The 25,693-nt window shown below is 36.6% G+C and overlaps 2 protein-coding genes, 2 long non-coding RNA genes and 1 pseudogene across 8 annotated transcripts; 1 reads left to right on the plus strand and 4 right to left on the minus strand.

The window, feature by feature from the left end:
• The first annotated feature begins 2,684 nt into the window (after nt 1-2,684).
• On the plus strand, nt 2,685-3,695 carry LOC144558484 (uncharacterized). The gene is made up of 2 exons (XR_013512926.1): nt 2,685-3,096; nt 3,343-3,695. It is a non-coding gene; the product is annotated as an uncharacterized LOC144558484 (long non-coding RNA).
• Nucleotides 3,696-4,343: 648 nt separating this feature from the next.
• On the minus strand, nt 4,344-5,581 carry LOC144557860 (uncharacterized). Its single transcript, XR_013512811.1, has 2 exons — nt 4,887-5,581; nt 4,344-4,810 (listed from the first exon to the last, which is right to left on the minus strand). It is a non-coding gene; the product is annotated as an uncharacterized LOC144557860 (long non-coding RNA).
• A 2,958-nt stretch (nt 5,582-8,539) lies between these two features.
• LOC144557858 (scarecrow-like protein 9 pseudogene) lies at nt 8,540-12,998 on the minus strand (annotated as a pseudogene). 3 transcript variants are annotated; one of them, XR_013512809.1, is made up of 4 exons: nt 12,965-12,998; nt 11,485-11,573; nt 8,887-11,099; nt 8,540-8,796 (listed from the first exon to the last, which is right to left on the minus strand). The product of XR_013512809.1 is annotated as a scarecrow-like protein 9 pseudogene, transcript variant X2 (transcript). The 3 variants fall into 3 exon arrangements; XR_013512810.1 differs by having other exon boundaries at nt 8,540-8,799; nt 12,695-12,983; XR_013512808.1 differs by having other exon boundaries at nt 12,695-12,981.
• Nucleotides 12,999-15,329: 2,331 nt separating this feature from the next.
• On the minus strand, nt 15,330-18,914 carry LOC144557859 (ferredoxin--NADP reductase, embryo isozyme, chloroplastic-like). The gene is made up of 6 exons (XM_078306482.1): nt 18,764-18,914; nt 18,388-18,447; nt 17,731-18,069; nt 17,065-17,284; nt 16,410-16,647; nt 15,330-15,847 (listed from the first exon to the last, which is right to left on the minus strand). Exons 1-6 carry the CDS (start codon nt 18,785-18,787, stop codon nt 15,589-15,591), a joined length of 1,140 nt encoding a protein of 379 aa, XP_078162608.1. The 5' UTR covers nt 18,788-18,914; the 3' UTR covers nt 15,330-15,588.
• A 3,040-nt stretch (nt 18,915-21,954) lies between these two features.
• On the minus strand, nt 21,955-25,572 carry LOC144558815 (uncharacterized). Of its 2 annotated transcripts, none has more exons than XM_078307693.1 (7): nt 25,360-25,572; nt 23,499-23,812; nt 23,312-23,405; nt 23,055-23,176; nt 22,723-22,878; nt 22,347-22,439; nt 21,955-22,259 (listed from the first exon to the last, which is right to left on the minus strand). In XM_078307693.1, the coding sequence occupies exons 2-7, from the start codon at nt 23,808-23,810 to the stop codon at nt 22,203-22,205; spliced, it is 834 nt and encodes a 277-aa protein (XP_078163819.1). In that variant the 5' UTR covers nt 23,811-23,812; nt 25,360-25,572; the 3' UTR covers nt 21,955-22,202. The 2 variants fall into 2 exon arrangements, with proteins under 2 accessions (XP_078163819.1, XP_078163820.1); XM_078307694.1 differs by having other exon boundaries at nt 23,499-23,822.
• Nucleotides 25,573-25,693: the final 121 nt, after the last annotated feature.

A 25,693-nucleotide genomic window follows, 5' to 3' on the forward strand; every position in this document is an offset into this window, starting at 1 on the left:
GTGGGTTGTTATTGCCAGATATAAGTAGTCTTTAGTGGTACGGTTAGTAAGCGTAATAAATTATTTGCAAATGCAATTTACAATGCAGGATGTCAACTTAGGGAACTCCGAGAGCCCCCTAGGGAACTCCGTAGGGAAGAAAAATCGATCGAATGTGAAAAAGAAGACGGAGGGTTTGAGAGTCGTTCAGTCGCTGGTGCTTCATTCCGTCCCTCCACTTGTTCTCCTTCGTCGGTCCGGTTCATCTTGCTTCGTCTCAACTGAACGGATGACTCCGTTTAAGAGTTTCGTCGCTTGTTATATTTTTCTGTTTGTCTTAACTCTTCGGATTTGACTGAGAGTTTGTGAATTCATTCCACCTCGTAGTATCTACTTTATTTATATGTGAATAAGATATGTGTTTTTGGTTGTTGCCGATGATGAGAACGCAAAAAGTTGTCTTTTTTCTTCTCTCTTTCTTCTTCTTCCTCCTTTCTGAGTGATGACTGTCATGTTCCGGTTGATTCAGTTCTCGGTTCTGGTTTGATTCAGTGCCATCTCGGCTGACTGGTGACTGTCATGGTTCGGTTTGATTCAGTGCCCTTTTATTTCTCCTCTCTAAGTGGTGACTGTCACGGTCCGGTTTGATTTAGTGCCTCTCGGCTGTGAATTCCTCTAGGCAGCATCGAATTCGAAAAGAAAAAGACGTTTCGGCCTCGAAGAAGAGTTCAATGTGGCATAGTTCGCGAGCTATGCAATTCGAAGAAATTATTGTCGTGTCTACATTATCATAGAAGAAAATCGGAAGGCATACTTGTTATTCGGACGCAAATAAACCAATTTGCATTCTCTGACTTCACATATCTTTTATTTCTAAACATAGCAATGAGATGATTGTACAAGTAGCTCAATGTATAGGTTTTAATGTTTTTTAATTTAAACAAAAGAATTATATGTAAAAGTTACTTTGTAAATTATCGGATGAATGCAATTGTTTATGGGCTTTCAACAAAAAAAAAAAAATATTTGCAAATGATGTGCATACGGCGTTTCCTAAGGGATTCAGATTGTAGAATGATACATAAATTTGCACCGTCCGTCTTAATTTGTACGAATCTTAAATAAGTTGGCATGATTTTAAAGACTTCCGTTACATCTATGATTGGTCCAAAAAAATTATCGTTCGATTAAGATTGTGTACAGTAATGCGGTACTAAAGGGAATACGCTTCCTTCCCAAAGTGTTAATAACACAATCTGCAAAGAAAGAAGACTCAGTTAAACAACCGGGAAAAAAAAGAATTTATGCACAGAGGGTCCACATGCAAGATTTCAAAGGAAAAAAATAATAATGTGACGTAATAACATGACAAATACATTGTAATTTGATGACACTATGTTACATATTTAATTTGAATTTTTTTTACTGATGTGACTACTAATGTATAATACTTGTGTCGCGCAATTATATTTGAGCACATTTTTTTCGGATTTTAAATTAATTAATTAAAAAAATCAGAATAAATACAAATCTTTTGTTTTAAAATTATAAACAAATTAAATAAAAAATAATATTAGAAAACTTGTCATATGACATGACATGGTTAAATAAGTTTACATGACATATTAATATACTATGATAGTATGATGTATTATTTTCATTTGGAAAAAAAAATGTCCCGTGACATGTACAGTGGAATAAGACTTTTATACTATAGAAATCAAATACACATTGAGAGATAATTATATAAAATTTTCATACTGTAAACATGAATCAGTTTATAGTATCCATGATATCTATCTATAGATATAATTGGGACGTCCGGTTACCGTAGAGAAGAGTACCTCCGTTGGATTTGATTTCGGCGGTTGGAGATCTATCCACCATTACTCACTTTGATCACTGACGCGTGTCTTTTATTATCGATATGTTTCCCTTCCGGAATTGTAGGTCCGATGCCCATCGGACCTGGTTTGGTTCCGATGGGCAACATCCACTGTATATCAATCAAATTCTAATCTAACGGTTTGGCAATATTCTAAAACGAATTTGATAAATGCTGACTCTTAAACCCGTTAACCCTACAAACTCCGACCCGCCTTCTATCTCTCTCTCTCTTTTTCAGTTTCCACGCAGATAGAGTATTAATAATACCCGGGTCGGGTATACCCGACCATACCCGCCCGTGCCCACCGCCCGGGGTACCCGTGCCCGAGCCCGGGTATGGATCGGGTACTCGGGTACTCGGGTACGCGGGTACGGGCAAAAACCGGACCGGACCCATTTTTTTGGACCAATATCCGACCATACCCTACCCGACCATACCCGTACCCAACTATACCCGTACCCTAGTACCCGATACCCGACCACTGTTCATTGGAATTCAAAATTCAAAAATTCAGTTTTTCCCTCCCACAAAAAAAAAAAAAAAAAAAAAAACCAACAAAAAAACCAAAAAAAAAAACCAACAAAAAAACCAGAAAAAAAAAACCGTACCCATCCTACCCGTACCCGTACTCGCCCTACCCATCAAGAGTACACGGGTACGGGTATAGGACGGATAGGGTATGATTTTTGAAAAATATACCCTTGTACCCGTCCTACCCGTACCCGAGACGTACCCGTACCGGGTATAGCCGGGGTACCCGTACCCGCCCGCCCATTAAACCCCTACACGCAGACCGTCACCTCCTCTCTCTCTTTCCCACTCTGCGTCGACCACCTCCCTCGATCGAAAGCTTCAAGAGGAGATGGTAGCGGCTGCAGAGCGGTCCGACGAACAACTCTCCGACCATCTTTGTTCTTACCAATTGCTTCATTTAATTCGCCTATTTGCTCTCTTCATTTTGTCATTCCTATTGTAGGGTTCTTTTTTATATATCTTCTTCGGCGAACAAGCAAGCTTCACAGCAGAGAGAGAAGAGAGAGGATGTAGAGGTCTTCAAGCCTAGTGAGTATTTTTAGCGGGTCAAAGATGGACGAGCTGCCGACGAGGGACCCACAGTCAGAGACATCGAAGTAGGAGGTTGTGCAGAACACCTTCTCCACGTCCCTTGTTCATCTCGTACCCATCGTTATCATTCTCTGCAACATCTTTCTCTAGTTCTTCTTCAACTGGTACGGTTTTGTTAACATCTTGATTTTGATTATTCAATACTAAGCTTAAGCAATTTTGTAATTGGATTAGGTCTAGCTATGTTGATTGGAACAAATTCTCAGCTGTGCTTTGGTGTAGCTATGTTAATTGAATAATTTAGGCTTTAACAAAGATTTTACCATCACTAATTGTTTTTTTTTTTATTATTATTTTGCTTTCCTGCTTCTGATATTTATTTATTTTGCTGGTAAATTATGATTGGACAGGACTTGAGATATGAAAAAAAAAATGAAGGATCAATGCCTTTGTTGATGCAGATGGTACTGATGCAGCTACCAGTAAATTACTTGTGTCTTACAATTTCTAAAGGTTGTGACTGTTTATTATCAACCATGTGCTCAACTCAAATTAGATATAGATGTCTTGCATTATTGTATACTGTTATATGTACTTGTATAAATGTTGGCGTTTTGTAATCTTTACAGTAGCGTTGAAGTTGTATTAAGTTGTAGAAGTTATGTATTTTATTAAGATATAGAAATTATGTATTTATTTGTGAACTTCTTTTATTGCTCTAAGAGCATGTTAACAGATTTGAATCAGAATAATTGTTCATTTATATTGTTACTTTATTGCTCTAAGATGCATATGAGGCATACATATATTGCACGGGAATAAAAAAAAAGGAAAATTACTTGCATAAATGAGATGCATATGAGAATAGTTATTCAGGAATATAAAAGAAAAATTGCTTGCATTGTACTATTGCACAAATATATCATTGGACATAGTTTCCAGTCAGGAAATCTTCTATTTTTTTGTCTTCCTAATGCTTTTTATGTTTTAATGCCTCGATAGTTTTAATAGCAGTTTCCATCTTCTAAACAGTGACAGTGGGAGTGATCTCTTCTTAACTGTGACAGCAAGTTGCAAGCAAGTCACTGTTGGAGATTTCGAATTTGTATCTTTTTTTAATTTGAATTGGACATGGAAATGGACAAATTATATTATATTCTTAATATAAATATATATCACTACTTTGAAAGTCTTAGCAATATTATTGATTCAATCAAAATATGGTGGGTCCTAATTGATTCAATTCACATTCAGTTTACCAGTATATAAAGTGCACTCAAATAATAAATAGAGAGAAATTTCTTATGGTGTATCAAAATATATTGTAACTGAAATATATGTACAACAATGACATTATACCAACTGAAGCAATGAATAATTTAATTACCAAGTGAACAAAAACACAAATATGTCTAAAGAAACTAATTTTGTCTCTACTGTTTTCTCAGTATGATCAACTTCTTATTACATCAAAAATGCAATCATCCCTCTATCTATAATGTAAGAAAGAAAAGACAAGATAAATCAACCAATTTATAGATCAAATGAAAATATCAATCACTGTACATATTACATAATAAGCAACAAAGAGTGCATCTGATTAACCCATTTATATTGCAAACTTTGCATCTCACAAAACCACCATTTTCTTCTTCTCCATCCTCTGAAACAAACACCTTACAACTAACCAAGCATGTTTCGCACGACACAAATTTCATACCGCGCAGGCCGCAACCGCTGCATAGCTCCTGGCCGGGTCCCTCTTTTTTAACCGACAATGATTCCCAACTCCCTAAAGTCTTCCCAAGCTTGCCCCCCACCCTCATGCATTCACTTCACCTCCTCGACTCCTCCCAAGTGTCGTCCATCTGCGAAAACCTGTGGCAACTTTACCGGTGAATCTATCTCCTAGTTGACTGCAAATATTTGATAAAGAAGCTAAATGACAAGTTACAGAGAAGAAGATGCCCTGTAATTACCAATGGACCCCACAAAAGTGAATCCAAACATGCTAGCGATGCTGAGCCTTCTCCATCCTGAAAAAAAAATATAACCATCTCTTGAAATTGTAATTAGTTGTACCAAACCAAATTCTCTAAATCAAAATTTCTAGATAAATTTCTTTTCTGGTAACTTCTAAGCATCTAGGACTGGGAGGGAATCTATAGATGTACAACAAATACAAAAGGAGATGAAGGAGATGAACCAAATTCCTAATCTTATTGACTCTTATAAAAATAAAAATAAAAGATGAAAGGGAATACTTATGACTTGTACATATTGTATACTAATAAAGTCACTAAATACATAAACTAGATATAATCTGACAATTAAATTGATCGAGTTCTAAGTAAATGTAGATTAATTTAGCCACAACATAGATCAATCAGATATGTCTTCACCTCTCCAATAAACCCCTATTAGCTTTAAATCAAATAAAAATAGAACGATCAAGAAAATTTTGGTTCTTGTGGAGGAAAGAGGTTATTTCTTGACGAGAGTAGGGTTTCTGACGGCTTGAGCACCTATGTCGCATAAACCCCAAAAAAACAGCTGAGAATTTGTTCCCATCGACAGACGACTTCCAATCAACATATATAGCTATACCTAATCCAATTACTAAATTGTCTAAGGACTAAGCCTAGTATGGATACCATTAAACAGTTCTTATGTAGCCTTAAACATTAGTATTTTTTTTTCCTTTATTATAATATTCTTATGGTACTGGGATGTGATACCATTATGACCTTGTACTCTCCATTTATATTTCTCATTGAAACTGGTGATTTGACCACTTCTTCAACAACAACAAAAAAAAGCGGTCACTGTATCCTAGTACCAAGTGGTGCCAAAGCTGACAGTGTAAGCACCAAAAATATCTATATTGGTGCTTAAGTAGCTTCGGATAGTCATTAAGAGCCATGAACCCTATACTTTTTCAACCTTAAATTGAATTCAACTATACAGGGAGGTGATGTGAATCGACTAAAAAAAAAAAAACAATAATCCCAAACTCTAGGAGGAACAGAGGTGCAAAGCCAAAGATAGTTGAGAAAAGGAGGCTCCAACCAAAAGACAAGTCACAGACACCTCATGAGCTCCCTAAAGAAGTCTTCTTTGCAATATCACATTAAGGCATATAGGAATGAGGTGGGATTCATGGGATTTTTAGAAAAGTAGAAATTTTATTCCGTTGGCTGTTCGGCTGTCCATTTTGGTAACGGGTAAACCCCATGGATAAGTCCAAAAAGTAGAAAATTTGTGGGAATTTGCACATTAGCTCAGAGCTAATGTTTTTTTTTCCTACACGGCTATCAATGGCAGTAAATATTTTCTTTATTATAAATGATAAAAAAGTTGATGATTCACATGTGATTATCATCATATAAAATAATCAAATCTTGTTTCAATATGGTTTGAATTTGCAGTGTCAGTACAATTTATGATATCATTTAATTTAATAGAAATCATCGATTCAAAATAACAAGAAGAAAAACATTTTTTTTTTAAAAAAAATTGGTGATTAATTTTACTGTGAAATATATCTATGATTATTTTGTTATTTGTTCAAATAGAAAGTAACGAAAATAGATATTCGTTTTTGTGCAAATATTTGTTTGATAATTTCCTATGCTATTTCTAATGAGGAGGGTTCAAATGCCTCAATGTTTTTGTACCTCCATCTCTCTCCATTATTTTCAAAGTTCAAACAGTTTATCCGAACCGCTCAACCTAACCTCCATACTAAAATATGTTTGGAGACCAAATTTTATATTTTTAGGAATTTTTTTTTACTATTTTCTTATATAGGTACAAAATCAGTAAATCTGAACCATCTAAAAACAGTATTTTTTTTACCTATCTAAAAAAATAGTAAAAAAATTCTTAAAAATATAAAATTTGGTTTCCAAATATATTTTAGTATGGAGGTTAGGTTGAGCGGTTCGGATTGACTATTTGAACTTTGAAAATGATGGAGAGAGATGGAGGCACAAAAACATGGAGGCATTTGAACCCTCCTCATTTCTAATACTTCTTTTACAAATTATAGCTAATTTTTTTTACAGATTACTATACAAATTTTTTCTTATTTAAATTGAAATTCATTTATAAATAGTAAAAACCAACCTTTTAAAATAGAATTGAAGCAAAATTAAAAATATACATATTTTTTATTTTATTTCAAGCAAATTAAAAATGGTTAATTATCAATTTGCTAATTTAAATTTAAATTTATTTTTCGGTAATTTGATAACAAGTTTACGAGTAAAAGCATCGTTATAAAATAATAAATATTGTTATATTATTCATATTATTTAATTACACTAATAATTATTAATAAGAATAATTATATTGATATCAAGCATTTTCGAAAGAAAAATAGAAAAATAGGGTTTTTCATAACTAATCCCACTGTACTACCGAACACCCATTTCAACATTCCTATAATTAATCCCGTTCGTATCCGTATCTATGGGTTCTCATTTTTTCAAAAGTGGGTTCCCATCCCGTCAAATCTCATCCCATGTAATTCCGTGACAAACGAACAGACCCTAAATGATGATATACTACCCCCTCTATAATCTATTAAACACCACACATTTTTCTTTTTCTCATTTTTTCCAAATGAAAATTGCGACCGTAATTGGCTTTTCTACCGATATTGCAAACAACATCAGTCATATCACCAGTTATTCAACAGTTTTTAACAAAAATAGAAGGAAATGTCCTTATGTAGCCAAGGTCTGGTTCTGGTCAGGCCGTTAGGCAGATGGCAAGATATTTTACCGTACCTGGAATTCTTTTGATGACACACTGTATTGTGCCTTGAACTTACCTAAATATCAAGAACAGGCCTTTCTTCTCGTGCTCAATTCACTATGTTGGTGTATTTGGACAATGTGAAATGATGTATGTTTTACTCGTAAAACTGTATCATCAATTAGGAATATGATTTTGCTAAAAATTGCAGGTTAATTATTGAATAGGTAATATGGATTGAGTGATTAAATCAACTGAATAATGGTTCCTGTGGAGTTAAATGTCATTTCTATTCAGTGTGTTTTGCCAGCTGAAGCCTTGTCAGATGGGACAAACGGGAGAGGGGCTCCACTGGTTCCACTGGTAACGTTGGTACCACTATTGATGGCTGCTGGATAATGAAATGGTTTCGATGTGGTTTTCAAAAATGACTGGTTGTGTTTTTGTTGGAATGCAATAAGCTGTTAAAACACACAGGTACTTCAAGTGGTGGTGATTGGTACAAATGGGTTGTTAAAACACACAGGTACATGAAATGATTGTGAATGGCATCCATTTGTAAATGGGTACCGGTTGTTGAGTTTTTGTTTGATTCTAGGGAGGTCTTGTGCTTTTAGCAAAGGCAGATCGTGCCAGTGGGCTGTTGAGGTAAGCAATTTTGAAGCTTTGCCTTTTAGTATGGATAGCTAATATACAATTTGCGTTTGCATTTGTATTTAACTTTTCAGCAATAAAATGGCTAAATTTGTATTTAACTTTTCAGCAATAAAATGGGCTTTTAGCCTTGTTGTTAAAAAAAAGGAAAGAAAATGTACGTAAGTTGGAGACTTGAGATTAAAGACAAAGTATGAAGCAAATTAGAGCTCATGTGTATAATTTAGGATTTCCAAGTCTAAAGCATCCAAAAAAACTACTACTCAAAACCCTTACATATCTAACAGCATCAAGTCTCCCACCCAAAAAAAAAGGAAAAAAAGAAGAAGAAAAAGACTTGCCTTTTTCTCCACCTCTTGCATTTTATTTCTTTTCTACATACTAAATTAACTACTTCCAACCTTCTAATTTGAGCCCTTGTGATGCAAATTGATAACTTCTCAGTTTACCTGCTGAACAAAAATTATTTGAAATCATATATAATGTGTTTAGTGTGTGTGTGCGCGTGCGTGTCTGTGTTAAAATACTGCCAAAAATACCTTGCAATTAATTGAAAAACCAAGACATCCTTCTTATCATTTCATGCTTGCAACTCGTCTCCTCAAAATCGGTTAGGTCTCCAAGTAGAAACTGCATAAATAATCCTACCTTTCCAACCTTGCAACATCCAATGGCTCTCTTCATCTATCACAAAATCCTTATGATATATTTCTTTGACCTTATCTTTAGCCTTCTTCATGATATCAAGGTTAAGCGGTATTTGCACAAACCCGGCCCGCAAATTCCTCACTTGCCACTGCTTGTATGTTTCGGGTCTCTCAACCCGCTCCGAACCCTCACAAGCAATTACGTTTAATGCTTCCCTACCGAAAAGATCTCTCTCAATTAGCAACCTCTGTTCATTCTCTCTCGGTACCGTTGTTTCTAACATGTCGAACAGAGCTGAGAAATGGAAGAGGGCCTCACGGAACCGGGTAACAAAAAAGGGTACACTGTATGACCCATTAACAATGCCGTGAATAAACACATCCGGGTTCATTTCCCTAATGGTCTTCAGCACCCGGTTCCTTGGGCTATCCACAGCCACGGTCTCATCAATCAAATTCCTGAACCGGTACAAACAATTTACGATTACGACCTCATCTTTGTCTATATTTAGATCTTCCACCCGAATGGTATCCCATTTCTGGGCGATTCCTTGGTACACAAAAGGTACTTTAAACATTTCTGCATAATCTTCAAGCCTACGGCCTGTTTCTTCAATTCGCTCAGTTGGTCTGAAACCAGGTTGTGGTACGTCTATGCCTGTTATGCGGAGCATAGGGGGACCACCATCCCTGTGAGAGAGCCTTTGTATCAGGCTCGGCCACTGAAACCCGAAATAAATACCAAAATCGATTATGTGAACCCGGGACGCCTTCTCGGCCACATTTAGTATGGTTTGGTTTGAGAAAAAATGAGACACCTTTTTAAAAGGGCAAGCTGCCAAGTACAAGTGGTACGCCTTTAGCATATCAGTAGCAGTTGTTCGTTTTGCGACAAGCTGTTTGTATAACAGGCTGCCAGTACCGGCTAAACGGGCTTCCAACCCATCAGCAAAGCAGTATGCGAGTCTCTGAGACCCATCCCCATAAGGCGAAGAGTGCTGCCTTATTTGTTTTAACAACTCTGAAGCAGAGCGTCGATCATTTGTGGCCACAGCCTGTGCGCAATGTATGAGTAGCGTTCTCAAATCCACCACTTCTTTCTTGCTCTGCCTTTTCCCTTTGGATTTAGTATTGTTCAGACTTTTAGCTTGGCCATTTTGCGAGGCTTTGGTGGCTTCTTGCTTCATTCTCTCTCTTAAATCGGCTGCATTTTTTGCGGTACATTTTAGGAGTACCATATCGAAAATTTTAGACCGAGGCGGCTCATCAGCAAACAAAGCCGATTGCTTATTGCTTCTCCCCTCCATCAAATCCAAATCATGGCCATTCTGGTTTGGGTTTTTCCGAATCCGCGACCCAAAGCTGATCACGATCTCTTTCTCCCCTTCGCTTACTGTTCGAGTTTCCTGTAGTGATGCAACTCCACCAACAGGCTTCTCCATGTCAATGACCAGCTTTTCACTCACAGGTAGGAACTTTTGCGCTTCCTCGGCCCCCCTTCTGAAATTCCAAGCTGGGAGGCTCTCGATCAAGAACTCCGGCACACGAGTGGAAGTGATCAGCGGCTCCTCGAATGACTCAGTGAAATCACTGCCACTGTCACTGGTTGAACTGAACGGAGGCTGGGATGACCAGTCGACTGAGACAGGCTGGTTACAGCTGCTATTGCAGCTCTCATAGGGGCTCTCCAGAGAATAAATGGGTGCAGGTAAGGAGACGGCTCCGGTTCTGCCAGCATCAGGCGAAGAAGGGTATTTCTGACCCAAAATGTCATAAAAAGGCTTGGCCGCAGCACGAACCACGGCCGACTCCTCCTGGTAGTGGCTCACCTTCTCATCTATATCTTCTTCCATGATTCGGCTAATGTAATCAATGGCTATATTGGATATGATTTCGCAATCCTCCGGGTTTTGAGACCAGGTAGGGTTTGAGGCAGTGGAAGTCGAAGTGCCAAACATGTTGGGATTTCGTCAGGAAGCGTAAAACTGGGGTGGTTCTTCTAGTTTTACTAATTGTAAAAGAAAAGAACGGTCCAAATCTACTAATGGTAAGCAGTGGCGAAGCCAGGAATTTCGTCAGGGGTAGGCGAACATATACAGAAGAACCTATATAGTTGCAAAAAAAATTCAATGTCTTTAAAAGCTTGGAGAAGTTCTAATGCAAAATTATCTACAAAAGTTTTGAAATAGCATCAATGGTATTTCACTGGTTTTATAATATTATCATCTGGACCATTAAATCTGATACCATACCTATCTGTTTTTCACACATTACATGATACAATAATCTAATATGTAATTCAATTGGAAATCCTGATATTTAGCTGGCAGCTCAAAACTTAATTACAAGCACAAAAAAATGAGAATTAAATGGATCACTTGCTCAATTGGAAGCTGCACTTCAGCCATACCAGTTGTCCAGTTGCCCATTGCGTAGAGCTCAATATCAGCATGCACAAATCAAAATAAAGTACTGTAAAAAGGTACCTACCTTCTCTCTAAGAGCTCGAATAATGCCATTGAAAGTGGCAGCTACTTGGCATAATTCCCTAGTTCAGAAGCATATCCCAGATCACCAACCTACAATTGAAAAGAAGGTGAATTAAAAACTAAAAATAGTAACTATGTTACAAAGTCATTATAAGATCAGCCTGTTGATATATAAAATTGGGATCATTTGGAAGGCCACTATGTTACGAAGTCATTATCATTGCAAAAATTCCCAAAAATACCTGTTTATTGCATTCCTACCTACATGAATGAAAAGAAAACAATATCTGATAAATACCCAATATCTTCACCACTACCTACAAAGTCATTATCATTGCAAAAATACCCAATATCTAATCAACTTTGCTTTAGACAGTAAATGGTAAGCAAATGGTAAAAATAAACTGAATTAGCAAAAATAAAAGTAAACAATATCTAATAAATTGTGCTTTAATTGACTGTGCTTTAGACAGTAAAAATAAACTGAATTAGCAAATGGTAAGCAATTCCGAGTTCAGACCCATTAAAGAAAAGGTCTTACTGTGCTTTAATTGTCAAAAGCCAAAACCAAGAGTCTAAGCAATTCTAATCATCTGATTCAATTCTAATCATTTAATTGTCAAAAGCCAAAACCAAGAGTCTTACACTCTTACTGTGCTTAGTGCTCTAATTGTCAAAAGCCAAAATCTTACAATATCTAATCATCTGATTCAGTTCAAATTTCTTCAGCAATTCAAAGTCTAAGAAGTTAATTGAATCAGATTAACAAGAAATTTCGGAATTTAGAGAAGGGAATTTTAGAGAAGACATCATTTACATACACATCATTAACACATAACCACCACAGAACCGACATCAGAACAGCACCCCCAGTTACTAGAATCAGAACAGGACAGAACCCGGAAGGTAAGCCAGAGAGCATGGCAACACAGCCAGCAAAACAGAAAGAGCATCAGGTCAGAGGCATTGCATCTAACCAGACAGTAAGTCAGACCAGCGAAACAGAACAGATCAAGGTGAGGCGCAACAAGCACACACAACACAGAACCAATGACAACAGCACAACAAGGTCGAATAGGCATGGCACAGTTCAAATCAGAGGGGAGGAAAATCAGTAAGCAGCTGCCCCTGCCGGGAAAAACAACAACCCGAGCAGTCAAGGCGATATAACTATTCAATCGAATCAACGAATTTCTAATGTGCTTACTTACCCGATTAACAACGGAATCCAAGAAACGGCTTGCCAAGAACGACCGGTACCGAGTCTCTACACCTCGCCGCTCGGTCGTCTCAATCCAGCACCGAAATCAACAACGAGTACCAGTAGTAAGCACGAACCAGTGTCACAATCGGGTATGTCACAGGAAAACGGAAGAGAAAGAGGGGTATAGTCTCAACTCATGAGCAAGGCAACCAAAAGAGGGGGAAAACCACACCAGCCCCAATCACCTATATAGAGGCGAAATTACCAACTATCTCACCTGCTGACGGGCCAAACGAGCAAAGTTGCACAGGGGCGTGGCCTTACTGACAGCCGACGGGACATCGAGTGAGAGAGGGAGGGGATTTCAAATCCGGACGCCATCTCCTAAAAGGAGATAGAAAGGAGAGAGAGGGGGGGGGCGAGAAATCAGAGCGCGTATCCTCTGAGATATCTCAACTTTTGCGTGACCGACGTGTCTGGTGCCTATTTGGGGTGATGTAGGGGTCAGTATTATGTGTGCTTTGAGATTCATGTAGAACGAATTTATACGGTTGGGATTTGCCAAAAGGTCACGCAAAGTTTGAGATATCTCAGAGGATACGAATTCGAGAAATCACGGAGCACTTCGGAGTAGGTCCGATGCCCATTGGACCTACTGATCTGGCCATCCAATTGCATCAAGAATCGTGCACTCTTATTAAAATCCGTATAAGGTTTTATCAATTTCCGTTCGCACAGATCTTAATGCTAATTGAACCTAAAAGTAGGTCCAATGCCCATCGGACCTACTCCTATCTCATCACGGAGATGATGTGAATTCATCCAACCAGTGTATCGAGTTTGCGAATGGGTTTTGGGTTTTTTTTTTTTTTTTTTGGGGGGGGGGGGGGGGGGGCCGCAGAAATCTCACAATGGCGGCTACATAATCTTGCTTCGTTAAAACACCCAGGCCATGTTTGGTTGTGGAGTAAGAGGTGGAGTAAACCCCTTACTCCACGCTTAAGGAGCCAAACGAGGAGTAACATAGGCGGTTTAAGATGGAGTAAGATTTGAGCTAAACCGGAGTAACTTACACCACCTAGAGAGGTGGTTTAGCTTACTCCACCAAACATGATTAACTTACTCCGGTTTAGCTTGGAGTAAGAAATTTAATCCGGTTTTACTTTACTCCACAACCAAACATGACCCCAATCTTTAAAGGTTGCAATGTACCTAGACTTAGAGGTAGGTTGCGTATTTATCGGATCGCAGGTCCCACATGCTTAACAAGAGGCGTTTGGAACAGTACATTAGAATTCTTCATTTTTTTTAATAAGAAATTACATACGCTGATGGGGCGGTATTCACCTACTGTTGTTGGTGCTGGAACTTTAGGAATAAGGACCAAATTTGAGTGTGCTATTGATTCCTTCATTGTAGCTGTTCTGAAAAATTCCTCCACTTCTTTAATGACAATTGGCCCAAATTGAGTCCAATTTTGCTACACCAGTGCAGCTATTACCCCCATCGGGCCTCGGTGCTTTTGTAGGCCCGAGAGCATCTACAGCCCATTTAATATTAGTCGGAGTCGGGAGGCGATCCAAATCTGCGCCCGCAGTATCCGGAATTTTAGTGATCGACTCTAGCACACTAGCAGGTATATGCAGGTGGGTTTGAGGCCTTTGATCCGCCGTGTATATTTTCCTGAAATGAGCAACAAATTCAAACCTGATCTCCCTGTCATTCGCCGCCCAACCCCCAGATTCTTTACATATTGCACTTATACGATTCCTTCTCCTTCTTACCATGGTTGTGGAGTGAAAAAACTTCGTGTTTTGATCACCTAGTAGGGTCCAGTTCAGCCTTGATCGTTGTAACCAGAAGGCTTCCTGAGCCGAGATAAACTTGTGGTATTCAGATTGCAAAAAATGGAACCGGGTTCTAACTGGAACCATTTGCAGTTGCTTAACAAGAGGTAGGTTGCGTATTTATCGGATCGCAGGTCCCACATGCTTAACAAGAGGCGTTTGGAACAGTACATTAGAATTCTTCATTTTTTTTAATCATAATTTTTTTCATATGTTCACTGTTGAATTCAAGAATTTGAGCACCGGTCAAAGAACTATTATCCGGATCACCACTTAATACAGCAGTTCACGCAGCGAGTAGCGAGAATAACTTCATTTTTTTTTATCCAAATCGCCATTTAATTTGCTAAATGAATAAATGATGCATTTTTCAACTCTTTTTTCATAATTTTTGAAGACGGCCCCGTCTATTTTTATTATAAACTTGCATTACTTTTTTTCATTAGCATTTTTTGGTATTTTATACGCCTGTACCAGATAAATTTTTGCACGTGTTCCTTGTTCATCACAAACTTTAGGGTAAATTTCACTCTAGAGGTCACTAAACTTTGTCATTTGTTCAAATCAAATCACTTTATATTTTTTTTTCGTTCAAAATGTTCGTTAGTACTTTTTGGAAGGAATATGCTCATTTCGTTAGTACTTTCAGTGCCAACTCAGATGCGTTCAAGTGCCAACAGGACTAGTAGTTGTAGAGTGGACTTGAGAACAAAACTTTACACAAACTGCAGGTGCGTGTGCTGGGATGACGCTAATGACTAATCAACCAAAGACATTTCCGGATTTCCCCAAACTAAAATAGAAAACTAGAATGTTTTATTATGTAGGATGAAACACTAATGACTAATCACCAATCATAATTCGAGCACCCTGCACCAATGCAGTAATTCTACAAACAATGAAAGTATTGTTTTCATGATTATTAGCAAAAGAAGGGGAAAATGAAGCAAATAAATGTCACTGCTAACTTAAGAGAACAACTTAAATAATCATATCCCCACGACCCCACCCCCTCCCCGCACAAAAAATAAGGTTTCTAATATTTGTTTTAACCTCAATAGACCTCGACATGCCATTGCTTGTTCTTCTTTAGTCGGGACAGCTTCTCATCCCAGTTTTCACCCCGCTCCTCAGCAACCCGCTTTAGTGTTGCCTGGATGCCAGGCATCATACCCTTCAACCCACAGAAGTAGATATGGGCCCCACCATCCAGTAGCTTGAATACCTCATCACTGTACTCTTCTATCTTGTCCTGCACGTACATCTTACCACCACTCTTGTTCTTGTGCTCCCGGCTTAATGCCGTGTCATACCTACAATTATGTACTAAAGAAATATAGCCATAACCAATAGATAGGAGTAAAATGATATTACAAGCCCCTACAAAATCTCAGAACTTTTGCTCTTGTAAAGATGAGAAATACCAAAACAATCCTCCAAATCCATAAAAAACTATGAAAATTACATGTTTAGCCCACCACCATCTTATGGAGGGTAAGTTTGAATGTCAGCATAAGAAAAGGGCATTACAAAAATTTCACATTCCACTAAATAAAGGAAAATCTCCCATGTACATCAGCTAATGAATGAACACCATGTATTCTCCAACAAAATGAGGAGATACCCATTCAAAATATTGAAGAAATCATTCTATAACTGTGCTCCTTTTATTTTCAAAGAAAGGCCCATCCCTCAATTCTTCCATAATGAAGATAGTTTGGGTGACGGAAATACTATATGAGTAATTCTCAACATTTCCAGTGGTGTATCTGAATTCTCGAGCATTTTAGGAGTATAGAGGATATTTTGGATTTTAAAGGGACTAAACAAGAACTCATATTCGTTCCTTTCTTGAAAATGATTACTATAGTTTACCTGAAATTGTCAGGGTAGTCACGTAGGTAGCTGGTGAACTCGTCGTCGTAAAGGAGACTGTCAGAGTTGGCAACACCGAGGAAGAGCCATGCTAGGCCACCAAAACGGTATGTTGGTACATCCTCCATGAACATGCGGCGTAGGTACGCACGATAGGGGGCCACACCTGTACCTGTTGCAATCATGATGTGAGTTGCACTTGGATCCTCTGGTAGAAGCATTATCTTTCCTGATGGTCCTGTATTATAAAATAAACAAGTTATAACATTTTAAATTGAGAGAGAGGGGGGGAAGGGGAGGGAGGAAGAGGGAGAAGGAGAGGGAGAGGAAGAGGGATTGAATTTTTTTATCTTGACAGCCTCTGCCAAGCTCTCAAAAAAAAAAGAGGGATTGAATTTTGGCAAGCACTACTAATATCGGGACATCGAAAAATTGTACCAGTGCAACACTTGTTCCAGTTATGATTGCTTAAATTCAGATATAATTTGCCCATATATGATATTTGCCCATCAATTGATTATTATGAATCCTCAATTAAGAGAGGTGAAACAAAAATTTAGAACAAACAATGCTAACATGGCATCCTGTACCTCTCCTAGATGTTAGACTCAAACAAACCAACAAACGAAATGCACAGGGATTAGGGAGAACGTACCTGCTATCTGAACCTTGTCACCAGGCTTGGAGTCACAGAGAAAATTACTGCATATGCCATTCTTGGAGGGGTCCTCCTTTCCAGTCTCAGGGTCGTAGTAAACAGCACGGCGCACACATAAGGTTGCTGTCTTGCCGTTGAAAGAGTCACCGTACCTGGTCGAAGCAATTGAGTAGAGCCTTACATTGTTTGGGGTCCCTGGCTTCTTAGGATTGTCTCCCTTTAAAAACAAACAGAAGATCACATTTAATATACGATTCTTGTGCACACTATCATTTTGTACACTCTGCACTTTCATGCCTATTCTACCACCTGCATAATATACCATTTTCATCAAAGAAAGTACAGTTCTTGCATGCAACACATACCAGGCTACTTTATTTATGGTAATTGTTATCAGGTGGCCCCCACAATATAAATGAAATTAAAGTAGAAAAATAGTGTCAAAACTAAACAATGGACACTGTAAAACCAGGTGGTATGGTACTTGTTATAGGCCGATTACACATTAACATATACAAACAAGCATGCCAACATTTGAACATGTCCATATACAAATGTCCTCTTAAAAAAGTACGGATGCATAATTGTCCTTTAATTTATAATTACGATAGAAAACATAATTTCTGCTGCCTAAACATAATCAAAATTTTAGGAGGATGATACCGGTGGAATGATGCCATAACTCTGTCCTTCCCAATAAGGTACGTTGCCGCCGTGATCAATTACAATATGACATGTCTCACCAGGTGCTGCAGGGCCTACAAGCCTCTCAACCTTGACGATTGTGGCAGTGTAAGGTTGCTTATTCTTGTACAGGTGGAGTGGAGGCTCTTTTGCATTTTCTAACTCGAGAGGAGTCACTGAAACTTTAGTTTTGCCGGCTTGTTGCAATGATGTGCATTGTACCTTGAATTGGTATTTAAGTTGTTGTATGTTTTTGGCCTTTAAATTAAGAGGGGTTGAGAGCCATGATTTGTTGTTAAAGCATATACTGTTATGTCCCTGAATTAGATAAGCCAACATAATTAGTTCAAGGGAAATTCATATAGACTACAAGAATCTTATAAGATTTGACTATAATAATGTGAATCTCGAATTCTGGCATCATCAAATAACCAAAGGTTTTGTAATTTTGGCTGGTACATACTGGTAAAAAACCTGACCAGCACCATTCTGGGCCCCCAAATGGTCAGTTAATTCTGAGAGAGAAATCCAATTATCTTGCATAAAAGCACTACACAATTGGAGCTAAATGCTAATTATCTTAACATGATTGCTTGTATAGAGCAAAGTCTGAGAGAAATGGGACTAAAACCACACCTTAAACCCAGTAGTTTTTCTCGCAGAAGCATCAGACCCAATCTGAACAGACCAAGAAACCTACATATATATATATAAAAAAAAAAAGTACAACTAATGAGACGATCGCACATGGATCAATCGAAACAACACACACAAAAAAAAGATAAAGACAATGCAAATGTTGCATTTAGTATATCTAAAAGAGAAGCCCCTACTGACGAATTCAGGACTGTCTCAGATCGAAAAGATTGATCAAAGAGAATCTCTAATAGATTGAGTGTATCGTGATGCATAGGAGAGGTCGGGGGAAAGTCGCACACTTTCATTGAACTTTTAGTTATACTAGAAATGCAAAGGCTAAAAAACGAAAGAGAATTAAAATGGATCGACTGACCTGAGCTGACAGAGCTTGCGCCATGGCCGATCGACCTGGTCTTCCTGTATGATCTGTAGAGAGAAGAAGGGATTTTGGTTTTAATTTCAGTAAGAATTGAGATGATTTAAAGAAAAAAAACTGGAAAAAAAATAGCTCCTGGGGGTGACGGAGAGACAAGCAGCCTTTGGAATTGAGTTAATGCAGACGATGCGGACTCCAAAAGTCGTAAGACACTTCTCGACGGAGAGTTGGCAAATATTATAATAGAGGTTTCTGCTATTAGTCCCTTAACTTTGTAAGTATTACGTCCTTCAAGAAAACTTTGTAAATATTACGATGTTCCTTAAGCTTTCAATAGTTAAAATTTCTTGATTACATCCAGGTCAAAAAAATATGAGAAAATTTAGTTGTTTTACTATTAACTGCTATTTAGTCACTACTTTACAAATAATACATTTATATGTAAAATTTATAAATCTATTTATTTAAAGTCAAGTGATAAAAAATGATAAAATAAATTAATGCATTAAGATTAACTTGTACATTTTTATTTTTTAACCGCTTGACTTTATACTAAATAAATCAAAATTTTACAAATTTTATATGTAAATGCATTACTTATGAAGTAGATCGGTTTTAATGGTTTGAATTTGTTATTTAAAGTCAATCCGATAAATTTTATGTGTGATAAATGCCACTAAATATGCATAACACCGTAGCCCAATTCATATTTTATAATAAATATACAATTTTTATAAGTGATTGTCAACTACGTATTTAAACACTATACAAATATATACGACAGTTGAATATCATATGCTGATAATATACTCTAAAAAAATTCCAAAACATGCAGACTATAAAACTCTTTTGAATTTTTTGGTTAAAAATAAGAAAATCCAATAAGATACTAGTCTTATATTGAATCTATTAGATTATTAACAATGGAGATCATCATTTATAAGTATCAAATTAGATAAACAAATTTGAACATAATGAAGATTGTTATCGGATATGTTGCATCTATTTAATACGGTGCAGATAGTAGAGAATGTAATTTATCTCCATTTTTTTTTATAATATATAAAGGTTGGCATCAGATTGTGTGAGTGGTTAGGATAATTTTATTATTTGCATTTTTATCGCACCAAATATGTTTTTATAAACTTTGCTTAATGGATAAATCAATAAGCTCAAAGATACGAGATCACGTTGGTCGTTGGGACATGACATGGGCGGTCGGTACGTAGGCAATTTGAAATGAGAGAAATAGGAGAATTTTCTTTTAGAAGAGCAAGTGAAAGCACTGCTAAAAGAAATTGAGGGAGCAGTGCCTAAATTGAGAAACAGGATAGAAGTAATATATTTAAAGTACAAATAAAATTTTGGAAATCTTATTGGGCTTTCTTTTGAAAAATTGAGGGAGTAGTGCCTAAGTTTCCAGCAAATAGAAGTAATAATACTAAAATACTTGATTGGACTTCGGCAGCTTGATGGGTTAATTTTTATATCACTGTTCCTTTGAGAGAACTTCATTTATTTTGGATTTTACAAAAGAACTTACGAGAAAAATCCCCACACATACCTCAGTTGTATTATTTGCGAGCCATTCTCGATCCCATGTGGCGGAAATACCACTGAAGCACAGCACAAAATTGCCACTTGTTGGCATTAGACAGCCAAAGAAATGTGAATAAACAAGTCTTCTCAACGTTCCTTCAGGGTGAAGGGTTCCAAAGAAAATGTTGCCAAACAGTCAATAAATTACTAACTTGGTAGAGAGAGGTGTGTTAACATGTAGGGCCTAGAGATCAGTTTTCTCTTTGTACTTCGATTGAATTTGATCATCAATAAAGTCTAACAACATTAGCTGGGCATTCTCTTTTAGAATTATCAAGAACTCAAGATGCAATTCTGACCATTGATTTAGGCGACACAAAATCTGCAATAGTATTTGGTGTACAATGAACTAGTTATTTGGGTTTCAGCATTAGCAAAATAATAATAATAATAATAATAATAATAATAATAATAATAATAATAATAAATAATAAATAATGATAAAATAAAACTTGCACAAATACTTGGGTCTAAGGAGTGGCTCAAATTGAGTCTTTACAATATATAATGATATTGAAATTGTCATATACTCGTATGTTTGTATCTTTCTGGGCTTAAAATATGGATGTTTAATTAAGTGCATGAATTTAAACTTAAAATTTTCATGTTAAGCCTTATCAAATTTAGAAAAAAACATTAAATTGTCAAACTGAATCAACTTATGCATTATGATCATGCACGGATGCTTGATATTGTGTGCTCGAGAAACTTACCATTATTTTTTAAGACTGTAATTTTAGAACTTGAACTCATTAGAAGATACTAAATTGTTACAAATCTCAAACGCTAAGGATGAACAATTATTTTCTATACATAATGTTATTGACTTTGCTAGGTTCGGTTGTTATTGTAGATGAAACAATTGTCTCATCCCTTGTACATTTTAATTAGAAATTTCGCGAAACTTGGCATGCTCCAATTATAACATTTTTCATAATATCTTATGTGAGTGTTGTTTCGAAGACTCGTCTGCAATTTTGCTAATTTTATTTTATTTTATTTATCTTTAAAATAATCCAGTGGCTTCAATTCAAACAGCAAGCATTAAAATGCAAAATTGCGTCTCTTCTAAGAAAAAATCTAAATGAAAATAGTCATTTTAACTTGCTATGTACTACTAAAATCACTAACACAAAAATCATGCAGTAACAAACCCCATCACTAGTATATGTCTGGTGCATCTCATATTGTTGCCCTTATTTATTCACAATAACTTCTCCTTGCTCTATAGTTTGGTCATAATATTTTATCAATTGATCAACTCTTTCAACAACAATATCTCATCCAACACAATCATAATTACTTCCAAATTAATTTTAGTAGTAGTTACATATTAAATAGTTATTATCCTATTGATTGTTCCAATCAAGCAAAATAAGATACTTGATGACTTATCCTTGAGTTCCATTAGGAATTAGTCATTCTTGCTATAAAAGTCAGCTTCATTTCGAACAAGCATATTGCTAACAATTCAAAAGATCATCATATAAAAGTGAAATGCACTTTCATTTGGAAGTACCAGTTAATTAGGGTCAAGGCCAAATTGGGTAATTTTTCAAGAAAAACAACTATTTTGCAGGTTAGTAATTTAGAGTTAATATAGATTTCATAGCACAGAAAATCACAGAGAGGACGCTCCAATATGATAGACCAATCACTTGGAGAATACACATTACTTCAGAGGTGCTCCAATGCTAGATGCTAACTATAATAAAAAAGACTTATAATATAGACATTAGAACTTGGCAGCAAACCCTCTCAAGCAATCTCTTCATCCATTGCTACAAGAAAATGTAAAATACCAAGAAGAAAATAATAATCAAAATAAACTTTTAAGTCATGAATCGATGGAAACAGCTTCTGAATGTGATCCAACCACAAGAAACTCGATTTTCTGCAAATAGAATGCAGAAGCATAAGAATGATATATAAATCCTAGAAATATAATTAAACAGCACAAAAATATATATCAACACAGCACCTTTACTGATTGGTTAACTTCTTCTAGCTTATAAAGCAAGAGACCAGCAGGTACAGCAACCTCCACCTCAGATGGACGTCTTGGAGTTCTCACCTGCACAAGTAGCATGGTCAGTTTCAAAATTTCAATAATCCATGTTGAGGGAATGGGGGTCAAATTCTTTTCCAAATTCTGTGTACTTATACATGATTTTCTATATAGTTTTAGAGTAAAATGCTAAGGGTAATGTAAAATTGACCCCAATACGTAGCATGAAAATTTTATATGATTGACCCAATATAGCTTGAAAGTCTGGCTCCACCCCTGACTGTAGTGATAGATTGCACTGATATAATGATACATGTTTAACATGTCAGATCCATGAAAGAACTCGTACCTTTCCACTTGGAGGAGAAAGAAATCTGTTAAATGCAGGATTGTCCGAATGGGATTGCATTCTTGGAGTGGAGAGCTGGCCTTCAAAAGAAGACATCGACATGACCAGCCTGCTTGCCATGTTTTTGATGTTCTTTGCTGCTTCTGCGACAATAATCTGTGGAAAAAGCAACGAACAAACTAAATCCAGAACCGATATTTTCAAAACTTACAAATTGTAAATTTGTTTATTTTTTAGGAGATGGTAGGCATGATTGAAAACATCTAACACTTATTTTAGATATTATTGTAAATAAATAAATTAAGCAAAAAATAACAAAAAGATCAAACAACCGCTCTAAGGTGGTCTGGATTGGTGACGCCTTGAAACTGAAGCTCATCGACTGGAGCAGGCTTACCACGAACTCTACTCTCAATTCTAACTGTGTGCAATCCATACATAGCTTGCAAACAACCTAAAAACGTCGATTGATTAAGAAACACAACAGGAGCTAATAAATAGCAAATCACTTTTCATCTTTAAAACAGCTACTGGTATTATTTCAAGCTTTTGGTTCTTTCCATTTAATCTGAAGTGGAAGGTTTTATACCTTGTTCAATAATAATGTCAATTACTAGGTGAAGAGGCACTTGCTTCTTGATCTTTACAGGCCCCCAGAATGGCATAAACGAAGGCCTACATGCCTAAGAACAACATTGAATCAATAAACAAATAAATCAAGAGAAAAGTTATATAATCACAAAAGATATTATGTTTCACATAAAATAATATATTACCTTATAAACAATATTATCTTCAGTCACATAAAGTTTCCTTGACGAAATTTCTTTCCTTAACACGTATCTCTTATATGGTAGGTAGAGAAGCATGAGAAGGCCAACTCCCCATGCCATAACAAGTAAGAGTGAAATTAAAACCCATATTATGGTGTCATACTTCAAATTATTTCCCTCGAGCTCAGTAAATGATGCTCTGTAAACAACCTTTCCACACAATACTGATTCTTCTGATTCTGATTCTGATATTAAATCCTCTAGTAGCTCCCCAGAATCACTTCTCTGGTGCAAGCTAGCATAGCCGCTCAACATACCTACAAGAAACTAAATCCAGGGGAAGATGAAAATATATTGTTCCATGATAAATCTCATAGCAAAAACTTCTAACAACAAATATTTTTTGCATTGTTTCAGGACAATTACCAAGACAGGAAGAGCAGCACTAACAACTCGCTAACTAAAAGTTATGACAATAATAAAGTAGAGAAGCATCCAGTCAAATTTGAGTATTTGGTATGCATCCATTAACCTTTAGATGATGTGAGTTGTTCTATCTTGAGCTCAACAGGAGGTGAATAAAATTAATTCCACAAATGAAAAAAAAAATATATATTTTGAACTGATAACCTGAAAAAAGCAACGAATATTGATGGTTCAAGGGTTTATCTTTGCTCTATAATTTGCTAGTTAACAATAGTTTCCTTATGATATTATGATCGTTACAAATCTATTTACCAGGGGCTCAAAAGTTACTGCTACATGATAAGGTTGCCAATAGATGTTCCTTTTTCTGGTACAGAGGCATATAGAGATTCTGCACGACAAATAGATGTGGACAGAGAAGGATACAAGGAAAAAGAGAATGATGATATGAGAATCCAATAAATTGAACGCCGAAGGCATAAATATACACACTTTACAACTAATTCATATTAATGTTTCCTCTCTTTTTTTGAAAAACTTGGCAGTGACTGCGAAGGATGCTCTCTCTCTCTCTCTCTCCTCTTCTTCATTGATGCTAGCTTGTTCCAGCCTCTTCCTATGCCTAATCTTATATAGACATGAACATTCTAAACTTTCCAAGCTTCCAATGGATGCATAACGGAAAAGCAACGAAAACCAAAGTAACAGTATTCTCTGAGCTCTTTTTACTTAAAAGAGAAAAAAAAAATACTAGGCTAAATTAGCAACAAATAATTTACACATTCAAGGTGCATCAGAGCCTGAGCAGTAAATCAGTGGCATCTATAAGTTTTGTGTTTTTACCCATGAATTACCCATTTGCACTACATTCTTCAAAATTCATCAATCCACTGTTGACCGTGCAAAGCTACATTTTTGCTTGCTATGAATTTTCGAACTAAATAGCAATAGATGCAAGTTCCCCCACATAATGAGCAAGAATTACAAACAATTTCTGGGCAGAACTTCAAAATTCACTGAGAATTGTAGAGCTTCCAAATTTAATGTACTTCATTAACACAAACTTACAAGAAGAAATTTGATAAGTATTATACAAGTAATTTCAAAGACAGGATAATACAAATGGAGAGATGAATCCAAAGTTTAGTGTCCATTGGTCAGCTCAGTATCTTCTTCTGCTAGAACCCCTACCAAAACGATTTACTCACAGTGGTTTGACTAGCATCATCTGGTCACGGCTCGAGATCTAGTGTGCCAATGACATATCAAATTGGGATGACAACTTTGGTCAGTTCGGAGGGATTTAACTATATTATATAATTAGGTATCATTTCACACCCTTTTCTAGTTTCAAATTTAGTGAAAAGTAAGCAAATGATCATATTTTTCTTATAGTGACGCAATTGAAGGGTAATTTATTTGGGAAATTGGAAAATACCTTGTCGTCGTGAAGAAGCGCGAGATGTTGCTCCGAGAATGCCTCGAGCCTTTTGTCTAGTAGCAATCCCTCCCTTTATTCGTTCAATAGAAAGCAAATACTCAACTTCGCGTTGTGTGGGGGAGAAGAGAAGGGTTTGTGGACTTTGGAGGGAAAGGCGAGAGGATACAGTGGACGAGACAGGACGACAGGAGCGAGGGGACGATTCGGAAAGAGGTTTGCTCCCCGTTTTGTTTAAAGTTAGGGGAAAATAGATGATGCCACTCCAAATCTTCAAATTTAAAAATATGTCACTTCAAAGTTTTGATTTTGTTAAATGTCATTCTAAATCTCA

The sequence above is a fragment of the Carex rostrata genome, chromosome 8, assembly GCF_964058835.1.
Source record: "Carex rostrata chromosome 8, lpCarRost1.2, whole genome shotgun sequence".
NCBI lineage: Eukaryota > Viridiplantae > Streptophyta > Magnoliopsida > Poales > Cyperaceae > Carex > Carex rostrata.